Below are 20,688 nucleotides of genomic sequence, written 5' to 3'. Positions count from 1 at the left end.
GTCTTCGCATTTTGTAGCCTAGCCTGCTTATCACGAATTCTAATAGGATATAAATACAGTTGAGTATAACTCTCTGCCTTCTGTCTGCAACCTCAGGCTGCAGATTATTTTGAAAGCGGGCTGAATGCAGCAGAACAAACTGAAGATATAAAGCGAGTGATTCAAAGATAGCCACACAAGAAACAGAACAGTAGGACAGCTCGGTATGCGGTCGCTTGAATTGTGGAATAAAGGCTTGAAGTATTTCACAACCTTCAATCCATCATAGGTACCGGACAGCCTCCGGACCATGAATGTGTCATTCAGTGACGGCGCGCCACTGCTGCAGAAGACTAGTTTGTTTTGTCATTGTCTTCTATAAAATGCAAAGCAATGAGTGAATCTGCCCATGCATTTCAGATGTAATAGCAGCATGCAGTATGTAGTATACTCAGGAGAGAATATAGGTTGGTTCAAAACAAAACAGAAGTTTAAAAATAGTGCGCTAGCTCAAAGAACGAAGGAAGCCTCGAGCGTCACAAAATATGCTCATCGAAACGATCAACCTCAAACCCGCTTTTTTTCTTGTAACCGTACGTGCGAGCTAGTGTCTGGAATTTTGCAACACAAATTTAGGCTTCAGTAAAAATTCTTTTATTACAATCATTTTCTCAGTAGTTTCCTTAATAGAAATTGCGTGCACTGGCAAACCATTCTGTAATCTCATTGGACTAGACGACAGGGTGCTGTCTTCCTGGTCAACAACAATATTTCTGAATGCATGTGTACTTAAAGCAGCACAGACACCATATTTTGGTGGCGTTGTTTCTGGTTAGAATATTCTGCAGCCCATTTACAAAATAGACAACTATGTGTATTGTGCTAAAGAGCGGCGAATAATTTTTCAAATATTTTTTCCCTCTTACGCCGGTTCGGTTTATGCTTAGGCAGGCAAAACAACGGCTGCGACGTAAATGACGCACTCAGGTGACATGGTGCTTGCGAAAATAGCAGTACGCTCACTAAATTCTTTTTTTTTCACATCAACTATTAGATATGCCAGCAAAAGATATAAAACAAGCAGCGAATAAACCCAATTTTAGATATGAGAGAAGCCAACAGCCAGAGAAACCAAGGGGCACAGGGGATTTTTTTTAATTAATTTATCTTTTTTGTGGTGTTGATCAAGTAAGAATATTACTGTCGCTTAAAGCTAATTGATTAGAAAAGCAGGAGAAAAAACAACCACATGGCTCCGGTGGGATCCGAACCCACGACCTCCGAATTACGCGTCCGGTGCTCTACCTCTGAGCTACGGCGACGGCTGTCAAACCTTCTGGTTTCGAGGGTATTTATGTTTACAAATAACCTAACCTTGAGAGTGTTCATCAGCGCCACCCATGTTCGTAAGCGGCGGACGTGGAACGTCCTGGGTTACCGCTGGTGTGACGTAGAACGCCATCGAACGGCGAGGGTGGAAGCTGTGTGAGAACCCTCTTATGCGTCCTATGGCATCAAGGCTGCCAGAACCGAGGCCCTCGCTAAGCAATTAAGCAAACAAGGGAAGGGGAATGAGGGGCTCGTTATAAATATGAGAGAAGCCAACAGCCACAGAAACCAAGGGGCACAGGGAATTTTTTTTAATTAATTAATTTTTTTTCTGGTGTTGATCAAGTAAGAATACGAGGTCTGATATCGTATTTGACGTCACAGGTGTACTTGGGGTTTTGAAAACAAAGCGGAAACGGAACAAAACATTAAATTATAAATATTCAGCTGGCCTGGGTGTATTCTAAATCGTGACTCATGTACACCATTGCACAGCGCTTTTAGCAAAAAAGAGGATGCAACCAAAGTTACTCATTTTAGGGGCAAAACTTGTCCCCAGGCAAGGTGAGGTAAAAAAGTGAAGAATTCGCATACCATTCCTTATCTTACCTTATCTTTTCACCGATTGGTAAACTGAAGTGCACCAGTGAGTTTACCTTACCGCTTCTACAAAATAATATCTGACGCCCACGTTTTCCTGGCGAGAGTGGAGCACAGTATGTGTGGGTGTTGCGTAAGTTCGCTCTCTCTGGTGCCGAGTAAAACAAGCGCAGAGACAGCAGCGCTGGTTATCATACAAAGCTTTCTTCTGCAAAGTGAGAGAAAGAATTGATCTCTGGCTATATTCATATTATGTGCATAGAAATAGAAGAGGCTGTAAAGTGAGTCCAAGATTCTCATGCAATGTTTCAGTATGTTTTGCTCCCATATTGATTAAGCGCTGTTCTAATGAGTTAATTTATATGGGTCATGCTTCAAAGTCATTAGTGGTCTAATGCCCCCGTTGTAAAAGCTCCTATACCTAAATGAAAGAAAGCAATGGTCACACCGAGACCGTGAAAGCACATTCAGGTTATTATATTTTCTTTTGTGGCTGTAAGGGGAACAACAGCATTTTGACATAACGCAACACAGGATTTACAGGCCTGCGCAGCTAGCACCTGCGCTCTCTTCGCGCCATTCCACGCGGCGCCGTTTTCTTGTCCATAAGTATTTTGACTGTGACCGAGTAATTGTAGCGACTACAGATAGAGCATAGAAAGAAAGATGCAACGCAGTTATTATTATTTCTAGCCCAAGCATCAAACAGGAGGTAGTGCCGCCATAACGACGGCGATGGTTGGGTGGATCCTGGCCTACGCAGTCTTCATTTCGACCTGTCCCGAGAAGGCGACGGCAAAGGAGCATGTTCACATTTCAGGGCATGGGTAAGGCGCTGTTTTCTGATGTGTGTGCGGTGTCTTAGGTAAGCCGGGTATCGCCGTTGTCGTGGTGCCGTCGTGTCTTCTGGTCTCGGCGAGGGATGACGAGGGGGAGAGCGGAAAACTCTTGTGGGGTGTGACATGTTAGGGCAGGGCCAGTAAGAGCGAAGCGCGAACTGAGCTTACTACTAAGGAAGACGAAAAGCGCCAAAACTGCAAGGCAAGGATGATGGAACTCAGCACCTCAAGAAAATTTAACATGGTAGTTGGTCGAATAATCGAAAGACTTTTTAGATGATGATGGCGTGATTCGTTGAATGGTAAGCCTTGAACGATCTGTACGTCCGAGGCCACTGCTTCCTGCATCGTTGCTTCTGATTCGCAATATTAGAGAAATGACGAAGTGTGTAATTCGGAGCTACAATAAAGTTTTCTTATGTTCAAAGAACGGGCATATGTGCTAAGGAACAAAACACAGAAAGCAAAATAATTTTCGCTCGCACTACAGCATTCTTAAAATAATTTGGTTGCTCACACAGGACACGGGGTGCAAAGGAAGAAACCAGAAACACTAAAGAGTGCATATGGGGCTCAACTTTAACATATCTGGATAAACCGTATTGGCGCGGCACTAGCGCTACCCGCAAGAATGCACGCAGCACCAGCAATAATACACGCAGGGGAGAGATGCAAATGACAGAAACGGGTGACTAAAGGAGGAGCTACACAATTCTCGGGGTCAGTTTAGCGAAAACTGTTCGTGTGAGGTAGTTTTGTCTATAAATATGAACGAAATGACATTTGACGTTATTATGCGGTATGGACATATAATCCTCTTTTAAGTTCATACATCCCACGTCTTTATAGCAGTAGAGTTATTTTGAAAATTCTTGATTCAACAGGATTGTTGGTGAGCAATCCTGCTTTCTTAAATGAAAATGGATCCTCGTACAATGGCGAGGAACAAATTCTAATCAGATTAAAGACGGGTAGGAGAAGAATGCTTGACAATAAACGTCGCATGAAGTTCGAACAATGTTTAGGAGTTGGGTTGAAAATGACGGAGCCTACGAACGGTCGAAATAAAAAGAGAAACGCGCGATGACAAGCGCTGGTCACATGGCGCCGACCACCGAAGGGAATCCTGCAGCTGGGTTGCTTACTTTCATTCTATAGAACTTGCAGGAGAGACTGCTATACCTGTTTTCCAGACTGACTAACAGCATATCGCTGATGAGGAACAATGGACCTTGTATGCCCATTTTCGAGTTAGACAAACAGACTCAATGGTAGCTTTCGCAAGAAAGATGCGTCAGCAGTAATTTTTGTGCACAGCTGCTGTTTGCGCTATGTGCAGCTTGGAAGCACAGGTAAAAGGATCGACCGACTTAAAAGGATAGCGTGTTTTCGCGAAGAATAGGAACACCTTCTCGCGTCGCAGAAAGCACATATCGAGACTATGAGGGCCAGACTGCTTTCCTCCGTCCTCATTTTGTTATCGGCAGGTAAGTGCTACCAGGAAAGTGTACATATTAGCGCACTCTTGTCTTTCTCGATTACAACTTTAGCTCGAAATTGATCACCTGTTCGAAAGCAACTACCATTCGAAAACAGAATTGCAATAGGTAGAGTTAGCACAGCGGCGATTTACTAGCATGGACATATGCCGGGACTGTAAGATCATTGTCCTTGTGCTCTCCAAACAGCACCATGATTGTTTGCTGCTGGTGGATTAATCGAGCTATTTCATACGTAGGGAAGAGGCAGACTAAGCACCTCGGCGCTTAGAGCAAGACGTTTTTTTAGGCACATGCCTTTGTTATCTTACATCACGCACTCTGAACAGAACTGTTATACACCTGTCAAGTAACAGGCACATGAAGGTAGTTAGGACTCGTGCCCATTGAAATCTTTCCGCTGTCGCAACAACCAGTTCCTCAAGCATGTGTTTCCCAGCTGATCTTCGTATGCAGAATTTTTTCGTAATCTACAAATCAAAATGTTCATATTCAGAAACTTACTACAACTTACTATATATATTAGCTCAGTGCAACATGATGTGGCCTTAGCGAAACAAAGATGGTATTCTTCAGGTCACCCTCGGCACCAGTTTCTAGCAATTAGCTTTTGAGAGGTTCATAGTTCAATTGAGGAAGGATCGCACCTTGGTAAACAGTCACGATGAATATTCATTGGGTATAGCTTCGGAAGTGTCTTGCCTTCAGAGACGTATACAATTCGTCCCTAAAGGCCGTTTTGCTAATGTGCGATCGCCATTCATGCGGTTCTTGTGGGCCTATTCGGGGGTCCCTCTTTTAAGCTTGAGGCGTTAAATAAGTGACGCTCTGTGGCATCCACTTCCCCTTTCCTAAGAAAGATCATCACTTTCAATTGTCGGCGAACTGACGAGAATTTTAAGGTACAGCTACGACTGCGTTGATGAGAATGATTCAGCCTTCCCAGTGGTAGGAAAATCTTGCTTTTAAACTTCAGCTTCCTCTCGCGCCGAGTAGCTCAGACTGCCATAGAAAGCCAAAGAATAGCAGAAACACACAAGCGCCCGAGGAGTGCTCTGCAGATATATTGATTGCTGTGGTGCCATCTAACAATACGCGAAGAAACTGGGTTCGTAAACAAAACACCATTGAAAAAACCGCGCTTGTCTAGAATATCTAGGCAAGTTTTTGCTTTTCTACTTAGCCACAGGATGGGCGAAACACCTGCGAAATTTTCGTTGTATTATGATGCTGTGTATGGCAGTGTCCCAAAATTTATAAGAAAGGGAGCAACTGTGCTGCATGAAGCTACTCCAAATTGAGGCGTTGAAGTTGGGCTAGGGGTCGAAGAGTCGTCTTCGTGTAAGGTTGGATGGTAGTTTTCACCCTCCCGGCACAAGAATGGTGAATTGAGCACGGATTTTAATTACCCTCCTTTCCTGACCGCTTAAAAAAAGCCTAATTCTACAACGAAATATTTCCCTCCCAAAGCGAGCGTTTACTGAGGAAGGTGAAGTGGGAACAGGAAAGGATTAGCAGTCGAACACGCGTGTCTCCGGCCTTTCATTTGAACTCACCTCAGGACCACTTTCAAAGATACCCACAGCGTTAGATTACCGAGTGTTTGCATTTTACACTAGCCCACCGCGATAGCTCAGTGTGGATAGGGTTGAGGTTCGCGAGGACGAGATGGCAGGACTGTATCCCGGCCTCAGTGGTCGCCTATGTATTCGAAATAAACAGACACCGCTGTGCGACCCCATCTCGGTGCACATGAAAGAACGCAAGGTATTCCAACGCTAATCTTTAGCGAAGCTTCCTACCCGGTATCTCGAACAGTGAAACTGCGCGACTGAAAACGTCTGCGTTGGTCCTTGTTTAACGCCTATGGTGATGTTCCTTTTGCTCGACGGCAGTCAGGGGAGGTTTTGGAGAGTACAAGAAAAGCGTATTAAAAGACATTCGCTCGTGCATGAAAATTACTAAAACGAAATGCAAGCCGCGCACTGAAAAAAATTGCACCTGGGTTTACCCGAAACTTCTTCATGCGGCCGCACTTTTGAAAAGGAGACTTGAACTCCTTGAACAAAGGAAACAGTATACACCCCGAATTAGACACGTGGTTCATCTTGTTTGTGCATGCAAATGATCCCGCAACTCTCAGGCACTGCAAAAGTCAGCGAGGTGGCTCAGTAGTCCTGCCTTTATTTATCGTGGTTGAATCGTGAACCATCGACGAGAAAAAGGTAATCGTGCACAAAAGGTGAACATTGAATTAAAAAGTTTAGCAATTCTTAGCAAAAAACTCTATTAAGAAAAAAAATCAGTCTTGCGCTTCGCTCTCTAGCGTGTTTCTCCGCAGAAACAGCGTATATGAAGACAACCAAATGGCCTGACAATGAAGAACCTAATTTCAGTGCTTTTAAATGTGCCGTTCTCATTATGCGTTCCTAACAAGTAAGGTCGCAATACCGAAAGTATTTGTTATTCTGATGTAGCTTCGTTGTGCACTGCTCGCAAGCTGCAAATGTAATGGAAAGAAATAGAGAAATGAAGTCGCCTCAATTTTAAGTGACTGGGGAATGTTTTTATTTGTTTTAGTTGCGCTTGCTAGCGCAATTTTCCACCACAAGCCGAAGCCGGAAGAAGAGGAGTCTTCTGAATCACCGGACGATTATCCTCCAAGTGACCCCTACCCTCACCATCCTTCTTACCCGGATCATCATCCCCAAGAATACCCGCCCAGCTATCCAAATTATTACCCTAACCCTTACCCTAGTCCTTACCCTCGCCGATACCCGAAACCGCACTGCCACCGGCGGAAACCGCACCGCAGGCCACGAAGGTGTGGGGTAAGTCACATTTAAAGCATTTTAGAGCGCAGCTCTTTGGCGTCCGTTCCTGGGTTTCGCGTCGTCGTCGGCGTTGTCGTCGGCCTCGTAACCAGCTCCGCCCCCCTTTCATCCCCCCAGCGCTAGCAGCGACCGACTGATACCGCTGGATGCCGCTGACGCCGCTAGAGAGTCAAGATAACGTGACTGCATAGAACACCGTCGCCGCCATGCAGAAAGAGGAGGAAGGGGTCCCCCCCCCCCCCCCCCCTGTTCTTGTGTGGCGGATAGGGTGCTCTTCAGTTGCCGACGCGCCAGTTATTTCACGTAGGCCCCGGCACGTCGACGAATACGTGACCACCTTCCCACGGCTAGACCTGGTTCTTAGCGCTGCGGAAGCGAGGGTATCATATTGTTTGTGTCGGCATCGGCGGCGTTGTCCCTGAAACCAACTCCGCAGCTGGGGTTGACTCACTATCGAAAAGGTGAAACAGCTTATTTGCTGCGCTCAAATTTCGCATTAGGAAGTAACGTAATCGTCGGTAATTTTTTATTCTGAATCTGCAAGACACTGGCAGCCGAAAGAAATTCTAATTTCTATATCATAAACAAAATAAACAGGCTCCCTAGCTATTCAGGATAATCTGAAAGCAATTTCTGCACTAAGGTCTCTTCTGCGTTAAAGACGCTATCAACCGATGACAAATATTTGCATGATAATCTTTGTACTCCAAGTCTATACAGTTTGTGACAGATTTTCAGTAACTCGGCATATCTATTAGCACTTTCTAGTTCATTGTTCCCAAACCTTTTTATATAGCCATATACCACTTACACATCTCTTTGATTATGTTCACCATGGCAAGGTATAAATACGCAATACCTTTGAGAAAATTTTCGGATATCCTACGTTCTCAGCATTTCGGGCATTGCATTTGTTACTTAGTTTAAGGCACAATTTTCAACGTGTAGTAATTCATATTTCCATTCCAAATCCCAGTGTGCGATCGCACCGGGCCATTTCCATTTTATAGTCAAGCTAGTCAAGCTATAGTCAGTTTTATAGTCAATTTTATAGTCCCTTACCACGTAGAGTCGTTTGCAGAAAAGAGACCAAACTATATTTGTGTTTAGTATATAACCACCCTTGGCGCGCATTTAGGAGCTTGGATCATTTGTTATTACCAGAAATTGAGTGGACGGTCGCCGTTGCATGCCATTAACGTCGTGTCAGCTTCTCTGCGCTGGAGGATCGCTAAGGATATAGAGCGCTGGCCGGCCGTCATTTACTTGTCTTTCCCAGGCAAGCCGTGCCTGAATGCGAATGGCTTCCGCATTAAGTAAAACGGCAACAGGACTCATATCTAGCCATTAGAAATGATACGCTGTGCAGATTCGGCGCTCCTAGCAACCAACTCAGCCGTATATAGTGGAAGAGATAGATATAATGAAAGTGTGCGTTCTCGCTTTCTACTTGAACGAACCGTTCTCACCGTATGGGGCTTGGAGAAGTTGATATGCGATGAGTTGTGGTTTTCCGGAATAAGGGGTTAGAAAAGAAATGGGGGTTTACGTGAACAAAAGATACGAGGCTGCGATGAGTAAACTAATTGAAATTTTTTTGAAGAGCGTGTAGTACGGCCCGTCTAGAAACGTTTCTTATTAATAGTTTTCGTGAAATAGGAACAGGTTCTGTAAATATAACCAAGAAAATTTCATGTATAACCATCTCCGCGCGCTTCCCTTAATGAAAGTTTTTATTTGTTTAATTCGAGAATACTGAAGGCCCTTCTGGGCCCTTGCAGGAGGTGTTATACGATGCAATAAATATAAAAAGCACACTAAAAGAAACCTAAAACACAAAGGCAAGGAATTTGATGATGGCAGTAATGTATTTTTTTTCCATGCGGTCAATGCCACTTAGTGCTGCGAATAGTGAAGCATTCTATTCAGTTACTATGCGAGAGAAGATACAATATCTCACTACGTTAGCTCTGGCGGTGAGAGGCTGCGAAAGAATGCTGGCACGCCAATATTTCGGTGCTCACAATGCGGTGAAACAATGATAAGTGGAGCGTCACCAAGATTTTAGGTGGCTTTCCGTAGGGTGTGGCGTGGTCAATCGCATATCGTCAGGCAGAGTAGAGGGTACAGTCCCACTCCTACTCCTGCGTTGCGATTGCGGCGTACATACTATGCCTGCCGAAAAGCAAACAATGATTTCAATACTAACACTGAGTCATCAATTTCACAAAGAATTGTCTAATCATGCTGCTTCACATTGTCTTATCCAAACCAACTGCAACCCACTGCTTCTATGTCTGCAGCCGAAGAGACATTATCACCATCACCATTATTTTTTATTTGTATCCGTGCTCATGCCTGCTTGGAGTCAAGCGACTTCGCAGTATAAAATAAATAAATAAAATAAATAAATAAATAAATTAGAGCAACGACATTGAGCGCCTCTTACTGATGACTATAAAACTGCAAAATACGCTGACAATCTTTCAGTAGTTTGCCAGAAACATTAAGTGAGCTTGCGTATGATACACATATTTACCCTACTGACATATTACACTCTGTAAGGATGATACCGTCCTAACTCGAACGGTGTTAACCACAGCCTATGATATAAATTATTTTTCTACCCTAAAGTACAGTTTTCTTCTTTTTTACTTAAAGCTTGTAAAAATACCTTTTCCTAATAACATTTTCACCAAATTATTGCTGAAAATGAGTTGTAAGAATTTCGCAACACGCATAATAACTTCAGCATGGTTAGTGGAAGTGAAAACTGTCTCCTTTATCTGTGTCAAAATAGTTATTTTGATTACTTTAGTAGGCCATGAAATTTGATTTCGGTAACTTTCGCGCGACAAGTTTTGCCGATATGTTTCAAATATTTTGTTAGGAAGTGAAATTCAGCTTTCACCGTATAAAAAGCATTCCTTGCGGCAATAGACTGTGACAGAATGTGTTTAATTGATTCTGTAGGTTCAGAACAAAGAGCTACAAGTAACCTTTGTTTTAAATTCCTCATCCCTCATTGGCTGAGCGTAATAATTTGCAGATATTTCTCTTTTTTCACAGGGAAAAACATTTAGCCAGAGTAATCTCAAAATCGTCGAGAAAACATTCTTTGGGTATCAAACTTTTGCTTCAACAGAGGCTAATTGACGAAAAAAACTGCGTCAAAAGGAAGATTATAAGAAGGAACACACCATACTGGGCGGGCGCTACACTCCAACTAGCCTGGACAAAAGTCCTTATTGAGATAGGATAACAATCGTTTCGCGTGTTTCCTACAGCAAAACAAAAGCCAGAGGCTTGTACGCATGCAGGCATGACGCTACGGTTGCCTAGCAGATGACAACCACGTCTGTAGGCGTGTAAAAAAAGTCGGCGTTTTCATGTTGTTCCAAATCGTGCTCCTTTCACAGCGAGGATTCTGCCCAAGAGGAACTCGTTGCGTGTTCAAGACGGTGCCATGCTTCCACCATCCTTGCCCTCGTGTTCCCAAGTGTGAGTACGGATTTCCGCATATTTTTCCTTCTTGCATTCACGATGAATTCTTACGTATGCATTTCTGAATTCAAATCGTTTGTGCTGCTGCTCCCGATGACTTCCGATTGGTCAGCTTAGCTTGAAACGATGACTCCACTCTCTGTTGTCAGTAAAGGGAATTACATGCCATGGTTATGCCAAACGAAAATAGATAACCGCGCAGGAACTTTGGAGTAGAAGTGGAAACATTAGGTCCCTAAATACAAATAGAATGAAAGTTTCTGGTAGCTACTGCTTTTAAAAAGCGATAAAGTTAGCGGTTGTCAGCCATCTCAAATTGAAAGCGCAGACAGGTATTCCAGCGAAATATCTCCTAAATACAGAACAACAATAATCATAATAATCACGAGGAGAGAAAAATGCCCCGTTACCTTCGTGCAGGCACCTGCTTCCAAAGCCCCTAAAACGGCCAACATGCAGAGGCCATGATATTTTCGATGTACACGCACTGATGCTCCTCACATGCTGCGTCCATTGCACTGCGTAACTAGAAGTGCCGGAAATGCATTGGACTTACATTGATCCGAATTCACTTATTGTGCTCGAGTATATTGTGCTCTAGTAGTGTGCACAGGCAGATAATAACTGTATGATCATCATTCCCACTGACAACTCTCTGCGGAAACATGCACCTCATTTTAAATACCTTGGCGTATCATTACGTAATCATTGAAAGTCACGTGCACTGGCAAAATCACACATCAGCAACGGGAGCGAAAATGGCATTGGGGTGGTATAAACTGCGGCAGTTCCCTAACATCTTTGACACAAATATATTACGCATTTTATAATTCTCTCTTATCCACAGCCACCTCTCATAACGCCTAGATTCATGACCTACGACAGTTATATCGAGCCAGTCCCAAAATTACAGAAACAATCATTAAGAGCCATAACTCACTCTAAACCGGATTATCCTCGTAAATCATTATTCGACGGCTTACAGCTACTACCTTTCGATTCACTACGCCTACTAAAAACAGCAGCTGTCGTAAACAGCATCGTAAGATACAACCATCCTTTCTATATACCCCTATTTCACACATCATCACGTCCCAAAAAGTATGTAACGCTACGAAGCTTTAATCTTCCACCCACTGACAACGCATATGGAGAATGACAGCTCGTTTTTACTGGAGCAAAAATATAGAACACCCTATAAAACGAAGTCAAATACGCTCAAAAATTACGATAGCGTTGCCACGATCTCGTTTCCAGATAGCGTAATCAAATACACGAACTTGTATATCTTACACATAACGCACAAGCCAGGAGTGCTAACTTTCAATGAAAAATAAATTGAATGCAATGATATCGCAGTACCCCGGTGAAAGATAAATAACCTACGAGTACAATAAACACAAATGAAAAGTAAGTGAGGACATGTGGGGACAGCTGAGGTACATGGTGATAGTAATTAAAATTAGCAATTCAGCTAGGGAACGGGCATACAAGTTCGACCATTTATTTACCCAAGCACCCCAGACCACGGGTGGAGTAGGTCAGTCACGTAGGCATTATAGTGTCCAGTAAATAAAGCTGTACCTAGAAATGGCCAAGTATGGCGCTGTGCGCCAAAAAGTATTTCACAGCAACAATTGCTGGCTTTTGTAGCCCATGAGTAGGCCGTGTGCCTAAGACATTTCAACGACTGGAAACCGTTCTGTCAAGGATTATTTAGTCGCTTTATAGTCGTGTTGTAAAATTTTTCTGGTGTCAACAGTACAATAACACATTGCCATTCTCCTAGCTACATACACAGCGTTGATTGTTTGCATTCACAATCCTAAGTAAGAACTAGTTCGTATGTGCAACTCCTTATCTGAGGCGTTAAGTGAGAATATACCTAATTAGAGTTCAGTCAGGGTGGAATTGTAAACAGTTACCAAGTAGCAATACTCCAAAGGTCTAAACCTGTGTAGTTTGACTTTGACTTCACATTTTTATACATATCAAATCGCGTAGTCCTTAAAAGCCGGAGCATTTACCAGTCCGACAATGTAAAATAAGAACTAGTGTATTGGCAACAACTTTATCTATTGTCATCTGCTGAGGGGTTTCTAGGAATTATGCAATCACCTGCCACTGATTGGAAGCCTACAAAGCCCTTGCTTCGTTGTTATTTCTGTAGACATCAAGTCCGGTCACATCACCTTGTAGCCTTAAACACTACCAACTCTGGTAGCATTTAAAAGTGAGTGTGGGCATAATCATAAAAAAATTTATCCAAAAAAATTGTGATCGGGTCTTATACAGTGTAAAATATGGATGGGATGTGAATGGCTGCACGGAAGGCCTGTGCTAGGCTGTTCATGTCTGCGGATGGGTGAGGAAAGAATCAGGTGGCAAGCGTTGCAGTATGAGCAATGGACGCGGAAGTCGGAGGGCATGACCAATGTGGTTGAAAAGCGGAATACGAACTCAGCTGTAGAAAAACGTCAAATTTTAATACCCTCGTGACTCAACGATGAGAAGCAAGGTTTGTGACACCGGACATACACTTTAATAACAATGTGCTGATGTATGGATCATAATCAAGAGGAATCAAGATCAAGAGGAAGAAGTGGGCTTGGGCAGGGCATGTAATGCGAAGGCAAGATAACCGCTGGTCCCTATGAGTAACGGAGTGGATTCCAAGATAAGGCAAACGTATCAGGGGACGGCAGAAAGCTAGGTGGGTGGATGAGATTAAGAAGTTTGCGGGGTTGCAGTGGCGGCAACTGGCGAAGGACAGCGTTAATTGGAGAGTCATGGCAGAGGCCTTTGCCCTGCAGTGGGTGTAGTCAGGCTGATGATGATGATGTATGGATAGCATAAATAATTAATCTTGTGGATAGATTCTTAAGTGATTATAGTCAAATAATCCGCGGGATTTGGTTAGCGCTACTATCGGGGATGCATAATCAAGTTTTCTTCGTGCCAAAGTCTTGTATCCCTCAAGAACATGTACGTTTGGCGGCGCGTGGTGACAATGACGTTTTAAGAAACAAAAGTTCCTGTTAGCTGACGCTACAATGTTAGTGGCACGCATACTTCAGCACAGGTGACGGCTCAAAATCACGTGGGAGTTTTCGAGGCAACTGATTCATTCTACCGTGACGCATGTGCTTTGAGTTCATGACACAGACCTCAATGAATTGTGCGCCAATCTAGTGTTCCGATTTTCCTAGTCGTATCAACCTTTCCCTGGCGAGGCGCTTCAATTGGAACTTGCTTGGTGTTTAGTGATTACCACATGCGTCGATATGCTTCTGATTCTATGAACTGGTGTCGAAAACAATTAGCGTCTTGGTATTTTTCCATGCTATTTAAAGATTCAGTTTCAGTACATGCTACTGAATTAGGTCTGGAACTAAAAATGCATATTTCTATACATGTTGAGGACTTGACTCGCCAGTATATGCAGCAATTTCACCGGTATACCGCTTAGGATTGACCAAATGTTCCCAGGCTACGTCATTTGACTTTCGGCAATGTAGTGGGGTACTGATGACAGCCCAAAGCTGAAAATTTCTTAATTGTGAGGAGAAGGCATACCGTGACACCTGAGGTTCACGGTAGTCTCATAGGTGCCATCTGTGCCAAACTACGCAGCTTGAAAGCATATCCTGTAACCCTGGAAACTTTCGATCAGCCCTGCACAGTTTGGATAAGGCAACGCGCTGTAAAACAAGTAGCACAATATCGCGTTTTCTAATTATCCCATTGATAGACAACCCGACCTTTGGGTTCAACAGAAACCATAAAGAGTAATTTGAATTTCCTTCAAAAATTTATGGCTTCCAAAAGTGCATGAGGTTTTAGACGTACTTTGTAAATCTGGCTTCTGTCGCGCTTCTGTACCGAGACAACTAATGCGCGTGGGTCGTTTTCGGGCATGAGACGGCAGATCTACCGGCAAGTCATAGTTTTTTGTAACACTTGAAGTGGAGGCTGACGTACGTTTGCATTAACCAGAGAGCTACTAGACGCTTCAGAACACCCGAAACACGCTATGGCTTCTGTCAGCCATTTTTAGAGCTATTTTCTGAAGCGCCGTGCTGTATCGTTGCTAAGTACACAGTCTTTTACCCAAATGAAGGCATTGTTCATTTTGAGAAACAATGACGTCGTACGGCCCAAGGTTTAAAAGCCAGCCAGCACATTCCGTTTACCCGATTTAACCTGCAACTCCAGATCTTCTATGCAGAATGATTTTTAAAGCGTTTACAGATTTCCATTTTTTAAAAAAAGGTGAGAGATACGATGGCGCCTTCAGTTGTGAAGGATTACTCAGCATGTCGTATATTATGCTAGTATTATGGATGCATAACTGCACAATTAATCGCCAAAAGTAATGTAAAAAACTTTTGATTTTTGATTCGAGGGGGCAAGGATATAATGCGAAATTAAAGGCCGTTAGCATCAGAAGTGAGCTGTGTGGTAAATTCTCTAAATCGGCTATGTTGTTCTCATTATGAAGCATCAAAAATACGCCCATGAAAGTTCACTGAATAGGCTTTCCAGGACTGTCTACTTATAAAATAGCTATCTTGCACTAGTTATGCACGAAATGGAAGCGCTATTGAGCATCTGATCATGCATAATATGTTGGCTAATTCGGCGACAATGCCACACGCAGCGACGCCATTTGAAGATAACCTAATGTGGAAAAGCAAACTCAGCACGCTTCGAAATGCGCATTTTTCACGTTCAATATTTCTAACCACATTGCCGATTAAGAATTTTTTGGAACAATGCTGTCCTTTAGTGTTGACTATCAATTTCGCAATGTAACCTTGCCCCTAAAATCAAGAACAATGTTTCTAATTTAATTTAGATTGACTATTACTCTAAATATTGATTCCTATGATGCACCTAAGGTCCTCGTCGCTGTACAGTCTAGCTCAACAGACCTCGACAAGATATCTCAGTTTCTGTAATAAAGATCTTGAAAAGGTACAAAAAGTCGCCTTGCATCAGCAGCCCAAGACTATCGGTGGTCGAATACTACACCAACAAAAAGGGGCTGGTTGACAGTAATTAAAGGTTATGTTTTGAGTCATAGCCGGAAATCTTTTAGGTGCTTACGGCCGCAAGGTAGCAGCCCTCTTTTGGCGCATGAAATCATTGTCCCACATTCAATGAAAAAGAATTTAATGATATCTAGGAGATACTGTAAAGGTCACTCAAGGGCAGTCTTTTCTTGGCCAGAAAAAAACGAAGACATCATCAGACATCTTTATAGACATATTTTTATAGACATATTTAAATACAATATGTATAATTGAAAGTCGCCTTGTTGAGTTTGTTCTCCTACCACCCGTCAGCACGCGTCAAATGGAGGTCATGTATTGGAGCCCGTTCTGACGAAGGTCAACTTCAAACTTATTTCTAACTTGTCAGTTCGGGGTTTCCCTAGCGAAAAGCACGATTGACCCGTGTATGAACATGCTGGTGAAGAGGTCAGGTGAAGATGTTCTACTTCATATACTTTTGGGCATAGCATAATACGGTGCTCTTTACAATTCAGAACGCATGGAACTTTTGCAAGTTGTGCGTGATTGGTGGGTGCCTCTGCTCTGCGTTCGAGTTTTGGCTATTAACCAAACAAGGGAGGAATTACTGGCCGTATATAATGTGCTTTCCGAATCTTATAAGAAAACTATTAAAATGGATCTTTGGGAATTATGGGAAACAAATTTTTACCTGCCTTGACAGTTTGTGTGGCGACCTGCTGTAATCTTTTCAAAACCTTGCTTCCAGGCATACCGCAAAGATGGAATCCACACATGCGCCCTCATAGGTGGTCACCTTACCGTGGATAGTGAGTACACTAGAGGCACCGCTTCCATCTTTGCGGTGACGCAAAATTTGTGATCGGTGCAATAAAAGCAGCAGCAAAAATACTTTTGTTTTATTATCGAATGTGTCTTCTTGAACTCATACACGAGGTACGGAGCTCTAAACTTATATAGCAAATCGCACTGGCAAGATTCTCTGTGAACCTGAAACGATCCAAGAAAATCAACTTTTGCTTTCTCAAATAGGTATTTGAAAATTATTGTCACGCGAATGATTCATATTAAGCTACATAGTTCGCTGCACTGCAGGGAAATACTATCACTGTTAAACACAATCACATTCACTTTCTTCTCTGTTTTCAAATTTCGCAGGCGCTACACTTTGTATAGTAAAGAACATGTAGTTTACCTACTAAACCACCGAGACGTGAACTCAACTTGAGTCAAGTGGTAACGTGTCCAGCTGCCACCCGCAAGTCTTCACTAGAAGCCATCTTTGCGTGGAGCTCTAATAAAAGAGGGCTAGAGGCTGCGCTTAAAGTTGAGCACTGAGGTCTGAGGAAATGCCGTTAATTAACCCGTTGCACGGATTGTCCATAAAAGAGCACATTTTATATCTGTGGTTACAGCTATCCTGATGAAAATATTGCAACCAAACCTTTTACAAAGCGAACACGAGTTGCAAGTGCTGCACCTTTAACGTGGAAGCACCTAGAAAATCACTCAATAAAAGAAGAACTTCGCAAATTTTACTTCAAAGTATGATATATTGATTTAAATTCAGTCTCAAATGAGGCTTTCAAATTTAAGCAGGTGTTAATGAAAGAAACCGGGTTTTTAGAAAGAAACCAAACGGGGAAGCTGGTGGTCGTCGTGTTTCTTCTGCTCCGTTTTTGTCGCACATAAAATGAAGAATGAACAGCGAGCAGCCAGGTCAAAAAACTCTGTATTTGTAGTAATGTACGCCCATCTAGGTGAATAAAAATATGCGGGGAAACGTTTGGCTATTTAGACAATACAAACATGCGCTAATGAGAGAAGGTGCACCCAATGGTTGATTATATATTTGAGCAGTGTGCATAAACGAGAGCAAAGTATATGCTTTATAAATTCTAAAGTGCTAAGAGGGTATCAGAAAATCACTATGCACCACACGATTGCCAAAAGTTGTCCGACATTTAGCCCAAAAATCACAAACAGGCGGCAGAGAGAGGCCCCTTTCCTCAACATGGAGAGCTGATCACTTTTTTATCTTTTCTGTCGTGCTCTCTCAAGCCTATAGTGTACGATACAGCTGCACAGCTGCTCTCATTTCTAGGAAAGGATCGCCGCAAGAGCTTTGCAGCTGTGGTTGTGTATTCTGCTATTCTGTTTGGCCACTTGTTTCAGTTTATTTTCTTCTTTGTGCACTCAGTGTGAGCAACGCTGGAAACCGTGGTTTTTTGAGGCACGTCGCACAGGCGAAAGAAGGGGCACCAGTGAGCTGTGCTAAATAATCCTTTAAATTACCTCGTTTCCCGTTGGGATACCGCAGGCCCTTTTGCCTCGATGTAATGCAACGTTTTACGAAGAAGCCTCCCTTAGCTTTTTTCAACCTGTTTCCCTCATGGCATCCAGCTTCACTGATTGTTGTTCCAAAAACAAACCTGCAAATTCTTCGTATTACAGACGTCTCAAATAGCTAATCAGAGGACAAATTCTATAAGCGGTCCATTTCCCGTTGTCCATATTGCGTCCATTCGCTTTTTTGTCAGTGGTCACCGAGATATACCTGCGGCTGTCAGTCATCTCCCGGGTCGTTCGACACGATCCTACCATTCTTTAAAAGTGAAGGAATACTCATGCCACACTGAAACATACAAGAATTCGTTCTTCCCCCGTACTGTGCGGGAATGGAATCTCCTCAAAGCGAATATTGTAGAGGCTTCTACTGTGGAGTCGTTTACGGCGTCGATTAGGAATTTGTAGCAATTTTGCAGCATTCAACATTTCCTTTTTTTTTTCTTTCCCCCAGTGCTCATTTTGACGCGAGATGTCGTCTAATATTGTATAATGTTTCTTTTCGTCGTTCATTTCTTCGGTATTGTGTGCTGAGTTGTGTGTGCCTCAAGGAGGGTTTCTTTTTGTCAAAGTGTATTTTACACCCACTCCTGCTTAAGGCTTTGTAATAAAGCAAGTAGTCTTCTGTAAATAAATGAATAAACCTGCTGAAAGCTACCCGGCCATGGTCTGGTCGGCATCCGGACCTTAGTATTGGCTGCAATTGGATGCAATATGCAGCCAATGTAAAGGTGCACCGCAGCGCTCTGCCAATAACTGGCGACCGGACCTGACAACTGGATGCCATTTGCTGCGATTACAATCTGAGTATTTACAGCTATTACTTGGACCGCCCTACTTTATCGCAAAACAAAAGCTGCTGCAATCACCTTCCAAAAGCCAAAAGCAACCGCCGAACAAAATCGGTGGCTGGATTCTTTTTTAGCTACGTTGCGCTTTTCGCGGTTAAGCTATGGCATCAAGTAGCGAGCAGAAATTTGGGAGCTGTTGAAATCAGCTCACAAATAAGCCTACAGAGCTCCTAGATTTCTTTTGTGTTACGACTTGCGCTCATGTCAGTGTTACTTGATTTAAAGTCATTGAAGGAGCCTCGTGTCATCCGCCACTCAGTTCCTGACTAGGGGAACTCGTCGCAGTTATCTAGTTACTCGTTGCAGTCGTACCTCAAAATGTTGAAGCGGCGGCAATCAAGCAGGTAGCCGTCGATTTGTCGTGGTCGCGGCCGGGGAGCGGTCGTGGGGCGTCGACTGCGAAACCCTGCTGGCCTATGCGTCAGTATGGGCATTGGCAAAATACATGACCGTCATGGCCACAGTGGAAACACATTGCGCGGTTGTAGGGACTCCCCCACTCATCGCATTTCCTAGAGCCGTTGCGTCGCTCGTTAGGTGGGCGTGCAGGAGCTAAGGGGCCGTCGTTCTTGTAGACCTAGTTTCCTTCGAAAAGGGCTTGATGGGTCTTGTCGGGGTGCAGGACAGCGTAGTGCGCTGGTGTACGTCTTGGCTTCAGCTTCCGTTGGTGTCGGCGGTGACTGGGAGAAAAGTGCATGTTGTACTTCCTCACGGGTGTTGTCCGTGAGCGATGCCACCTCTGTCTGCTACGTCTGCTGTATTGGGTATGGCAGAAGTTGGCGAAGTTTTCCGAGAACAAATTCGCGTATTAGACTTGGCAAGTTGTCCCCGATAGGAGGTGTATCATCTGGGGGGCTTGCCTTCAGCCCTTGAAGTGGTTGGTTGTACTGACGGGTCCGTGCGTCAAAGGTATTTTCGATCGTAGAAACTTCAACTACGAAATCTTCGACGCTCTTTGCTGAATTTCGGATCGGCTTAGCGAACAGTTGCTCCTTTACGTCACGCATAGAAAGGTGAGCTTCTTTTAATCATTCATGTCATAGTCAGCGCGCCTAAAAACTACGTTTTGTTTCTTCTACATACGCAGTCACGGTGTCATTCAGGTATTGAGTTTGTTACTGCAGCAGGACCTCCGCTCTTTCTTTGCGTACCATGGTGATGAAGGTACCCAGTAGCTGCTTCCTGAAAGTGGCACATGTCGTGAAGGCTGATTCGTGGTTTACAAATCTCGTTCTGGTAGGGCAGTCGAGTGCAAAATAAACATAAGAAGTTTCGGGCTGTCGTCCGAGGCGTTAAGAGCAGCTGAATGGTCATACACACCCCGCTAGTCTTCTACAGCTTATTTAGCTCTTACTCTTACAGCTTACTCTTCTACAGCTCTACTTAGAAATTCGGTGGCTCAAGGGGCTGTGAATGAGGACGAGTGTGACTGTGCACTAGGTTCCATCGTGGGGGCATAGCGGGAGAAGATGTCGGCACCTCCTCGAGATGTCACGTAGTAGTGACTGCAGTCGGGCGCGCAGGAAGACAGCGAGAACAGGCTACCAAACAAAACTCTATTTTTTTTTGGGGGGGGGGGGGGAAGGGGGGGAGGGGGCTGACTTGGGCTCTCAAAGAACTGAATGACTCGGCGGCGGCGTAGCAACAGGCGTGCTCGGCGGTCGTCGAAGAGAATGCACGCCGCTCACGACAATGCTCAATTTAAAGCTGAGCACGGACCAACATGCCGCATTCGGACCAACATGCAGCCTTGCCACGTAGTGTAAAACTCGGCAGCTTTGAGGAGTGGCTTTCAATGTCAATGCAAGGATTTCGTTCGTACATTTAAGAACGTGTTTTTGAAGTCCTCACAGACTATCATTCTTTTTGGT

General features: G+C 43.7%; 1 protein-coding gene across 1 annotated transcript; it reads left to right on the top strand.

The window, feature by feature from the left end:
• Positions 1-4,081: 4,081 nt before the first annotated feature.
• On the top strand, positions 4,082-16,511 carry LOC149333489 (uncharacterized). Its single transcript, XM_089558693.1, has 4 exons — positions 4,082-4,234; positions 6,827-7,077; positions 10,500-10,581; positions 16,369-16,511. Exons 1-4 carry the CDS (start codon positions 4,189-4,191, stop codon positions 16,428-16,430), a joined length of 441 nt encoding a protein of 146 aa, XP_089414819.1. The 5' UTR covers positions 4,082-4,188; the 3' UTR covers positions 16,431-16,511.
• The last annotated feature ends 4,177 nt before the right edge of the window (positions 16,512-20,688 follow it).

Source organism: Amblyomma mixtum, chromosome 8 (genome assembly GCF_055824585.1).
Source record: "Amblyomma mixtum isolate Tamu chromosome 8, ASM5582458v1, whole genome shotgun sequence".
NCBI lineage: Eukaryota > Metazoa > Arthropoda > Arachnida > Ixodida > Ixodidae > Amblyomma > Amblyomma mixtum.
Note: the sequence above shows the minus strand (reverse complement) of the source record. Positions and strands in the feature narration are given on the sequence as shown.

Bases quoted from the DNA above. Each gene is read 5' to 3' on its own strand.
- LOC149333489 (XM_089558693.1), top strand. From the start codon at position 4,189: ATGAGGGCCAGACTGCTTTCCTCCGTCCTCATTTTGTTATCGGCAG. The intron at 4,235-6,826 runs GTAAGTGCTACC...TATTTGTTTTAG, and splicing joins CCTCATTTTGTTATCGGCAG to TTGCGCTTGCTAGCGCAATT. The intron at 10,582-16,368 runs GTGAGTACGGAT...CCTTGCTTCCAG, and splicing joins TTGCCCTCGTGTTCCCAAGT to GCATACCGCAAAGATGGAAT.